Genomic DNA, 3877 nt, shown 5'->3' on the forward strand with positions numbered 1-3877 from the left:
CCATCCATCCATCCATCCATCCATCCATCCATCCATCCATCCATCCATCCATCCATCCATCCATCTTCTTTACCTGCTTCCTTCCTGGTTGTGTCTCCAGCAGTCACTGGGACAACCTGGACATGTCTCCAGTCCACCACAGGGACCATTCAGTCCCTTCAGCTCACGGTCTGGTTCAGATCAGGCCCCTGATCTGGATCTGGGCTCCAGGGTTGGACACCTGGTGGCAGTGTTTCCTCTCATGCTGCTCAGCTGTTTCAGGGCTTTCAGCAGAGCTCCAGCTCAGCTGCAGTCAGCTGAACGAGACCCTGAAGATGCTGAACTGGTTCCATACTGAGGACCGTGATCCTGCAGCTCTTCAGACCCAAACAGAGATCCGTTTACTCAGAATAACTGAATCAAGTCTCCCTCACTGAAGTTGTTCTGGTTTTAATGTTGTTTTTTGTGTTTGTTTAACTTTCAGCTGTTTCATCCTTCAGGGATCAGAACATTCAGCTTCTTCAGGTTATTAAAGCTCTGACTGTTTTGAACTTTGGTTTGTTTAAAAATATTTCACTTTATTCAGTTTTCCTCAGATATTTTGAAATTCACAAAAAATGTGCTCTTAAACATTTAGCTTTATTCGTTTTTATCTTTTATTTACTATTTTGGTAGATTTAGGTTTCAGTTACTGTTTTGCTCATTTTAGCTTTTAGATTGATGTATGTTTAGCCAGATTTAAGGTTTAACTTAGTTAATTGTAGTATTTAGCTACTGTTCACTGATTTTTAGCATTTATCTACTATTCTGCTATTTTCATCTTTTAGATGTTTCTGCTTGTTGTAGGTTCAAGCTTTTGTTTAGCTGATTTTAGCATTTAGCTCCTGTTCACTCTGATAGTTTTCATCAAGCTTCTTCTTGTTTTATCTTTTGGCTTCTGTTTTTCAGCTACCATTTTGCTAGTTTTAGTTTGCTCATTTTAGCTTAAAACTTTTGCTAATCTTTGGTTTGATAAGTATAGCTTTCTGATACTGTTTTTGCTAAATTTAGCATTTTTACTGTTTACTACTGATTTTTAGCTTTCAGCTATATTCTTGTAGTTGTAGCTTTTAACTGTTTTTCCTCATTTTAGCACTTTTGCAACGTTTGGTTTTGCTAAGTTTAGCTTTCAGCTTCTATTTGACGGTTTTTAGATTTTAGGTTTAGTTCACTTTAGCTTTAGTTACTGTTCTGAACATTTCAACTTTCAGCAAATTTTAGCTTTTAACCACGAATCTATCTTGTTTTACTCCGTTTGTTTTTGTTCTGGTTGTTTTAACTTCTGTATTTAGCTGATACTTTTGAGATTTGAAGTTTTAGCTGCTGTTGGTTCTTCAGCTCCTCCCTCCGAGGACGGGGTCAGCGGTTCAGCTCAGACTGAAACTGTGGGCGTGGTTTGACTCGGTCGTGGGCGTGGTCACCTGCAGGCTGATCGAAGGATCAGCTCGTTCCTCGAGCAGAAGGTGAGTGGAGTTTCTCCGTCCACTTGTTCTGCCAACCGCCATAAAACAGAAGAAGAAGGAGAGTGGACTGGATCCATGGCGGAACCGTCAGCAGCAGAACAGGCGGGTCCTGGTTCCGTCCAGGTGCAGAACTCCTGTGAGGTCTGCTCAGGTGAGCTGAGCCCGGATCAGCCTTGTCCTCACTCGGTCTGTGTCTCCTGCCTCGGAGACAAAGGGTGTCCAAAGTGTCCTCAGAGTCCTGTCAAAACGGATCCTGCAGACGGACCTCAGCAGAACGGAACCGCTGAGGACCCAAACCCAGCAGAGCTCAAAATCCAGGAAGACGTAAAGGAGACCGAGGACCAGAAGGAGTCGGAACCGACAGAGGAGGAGAAGCAGGAACCTCCTCTGGGTCCGGAGGACGTGGTGTGTGACTCCTGCATCGAGAGCCCCTGCAGGGCCCTGAAGTCCTGCCTCACCTGCCTGGTCTCGTACTGCCAGACCCACCTGCGGCCCCACCTGGAGAACCCGAAGTTCCAGAACCACCGGCTGGTGGAGCCGCTCCGGGACATCGAGAGGCGGACCTGCGAGGGCCACAAGTGGCCCCTGGAGGAGTTCTGCTGCTCGGACCTCCGCTGCGTGTGTCGGGACTGCGTGACCGCCGAACACCCGGACCACGAGACCGTCCCGGTCCGGGAGGCCCGGACACGGATCGAGGCAGGTTCTGGTTCTGTGACCCAACAGCACAAAGTCACTGTCAGATTAAAATGTGACGTCATTTTAGCCTAATTACCCAAGATTATTTTTTAATATTTTCACAACTAAAATACCATCTGCAGAATTATCCACAGAAACATTCTCGGGTAATAAACGTGTTTTTACAGAGATTATAAGAAAATTAGTCTTTAGCATCAGAACTTTGACATTTAATCCAAATACTTTTTAACTTGGTGACATAAAGTAAAGTGTGTTTTTGAAGCTCTGAAGGTGGAGCAAAGCAGTTCTTTAACTTCAGGAAGTTGCATATCGCTTCATCTCAACCACAGAAAGCAGCAGACAATGACTGAAAGTCGAGTCTTCCTCTTTGTGTTCAGAGGAAAAACAGAAGAGAAACTTTACTGACGAGAAAATAACGTTTGTTCACACTGAGCATTAAAACAGAACCCAGAGTTAAAAACAGTTTCAAACAAGTTTTTATACAAACAGTAAAAATATCAACGACTCTGTCATTAAGGTCTCAAATGATCAGAAGCTGTTTTTATATTTATCACTTTTCAGTTTCCATCTAATTTTTAATTTTTAAAATTTAATGAGCAAAAGTCAAAACCTGAACAGGAGACGTGTTCGATGCAGCAAATCAGCAAAATTCACAAAACGGCTAAAAATAGACGTCAGTGGAATTTTACCAAAACGAGCGGTTAGACCCAGAAACGTGGTCTGAAGTTCAACGGCTCACAGAAGTCTGACTTTTCATAACTGAACTTTTAGTTTTTAGATCTTTATTTGTTACAGACGTCGGTTTGTGGTTTTTGAAGCATTCGCCACAGAGAGATCAGCTTAACGTCTAAAATGTGAAATATTTTTGCAAACCAAGTTCCTTGGAACTTTATAATCAACAAATCAAACACAAGACAACATTATTGTGTCCTCTTCCACCCTGTGTGTCTGTACCTGTACAGAAGACCCGTGGTTTCCTCCAAGATCCCTTCTCAGTGCACAGATCCAAACTCCAGTTGACCCACTCTATCCCAGCTCACGTTTCTTTTTAGAACTGGAAGCTTCTTTCATCGGCTCCGTTCTTCAAGGATCGCCACAACGAGCGCACTCTCATGAAAGATTGGGCAATTGTTTTACGTCGAATGCCCTTCCTGACACAACCTGGGCTTGAACCCACAACCTCAGGATTACAAGACCATAGCACTGACCACCAAGCTACCACAGCCCAACCTTTATTTAAACCGATAAATCACATTGAGCCTCGAAGACTCATTTACAAGTGAGACCTGTTTGGACAGACACAAACCAGTGGTGAACTGGACACATGTAGGAGTTGGAGGTGAAAAAAATTCCTATCAGACTTTTTTTTTCTTGCCTGAGAAAAAACCCTCTAACATAAAAAAAAACACCTCGCACAAACAAGCACACGTTTACGTAGACATTCTGCAAATGGAGACGAGCAAAATATAGAAATTTAAGTAAAGGTTCTTTTGAACTTGTCAAATCTCTGCCACAAAGAACCGTAGAACATTCATGTGTGTTGACCCAACCTTTTGCTGCTCAGTTTTCACTCAGCAACTGTAAATCAGATCCGAGGCCCTGGTTCTCTATGGTTGTCAGGTCTGAGACCATGGTTCTCAACTGTTCTCAGGCCCGAGGCCATGGTTCTCTATGGTTTTCAGGTCCAGGGCCATGGTTCT

The 3877-nt window shown here is 43.4% G+C and overlaps 1 protein-coding gene across 1 annotated transcript in view; it reads left to right on the plus strand.

Annotated features, from left to right (window-relative positions):
• The first annotated feature begins 1443 nt into the window (after positions 1-1443).
• The window catches only part of trim16 (tripartite motif containing 16), a 9607-nt gene continuing 7173 nt past the window's right edge, over positions 1444-3877 (plus strand). The window contains exon 1 of the mRNA XM_037691282.1: positions 1444-2177. Coding sequence (XP_037547210.1) covers positions 1557-2177 — 621 coding nt within the window. The 5' untranslated portion in view covers positions 1444-1556. The remainder of the gene's footprint in view (positions 2178-3877) is intronic.

Source organism: Nematolebias whitei, chromosome 17 (genome assembly GCF_014905685.2).
Source record: "Nematolebias whitei isolate Nwh7 chromosome 17, NemWhi1, whole genome shotgun sequence".
In the NCBI taxonomy this organism is placed as follows: Eukaryota; Metazoa; Chordata; class Actinopteri; order Cyprinodontiformes; family Rivulidae; genus Nematolebias; species Nematolebias whitei.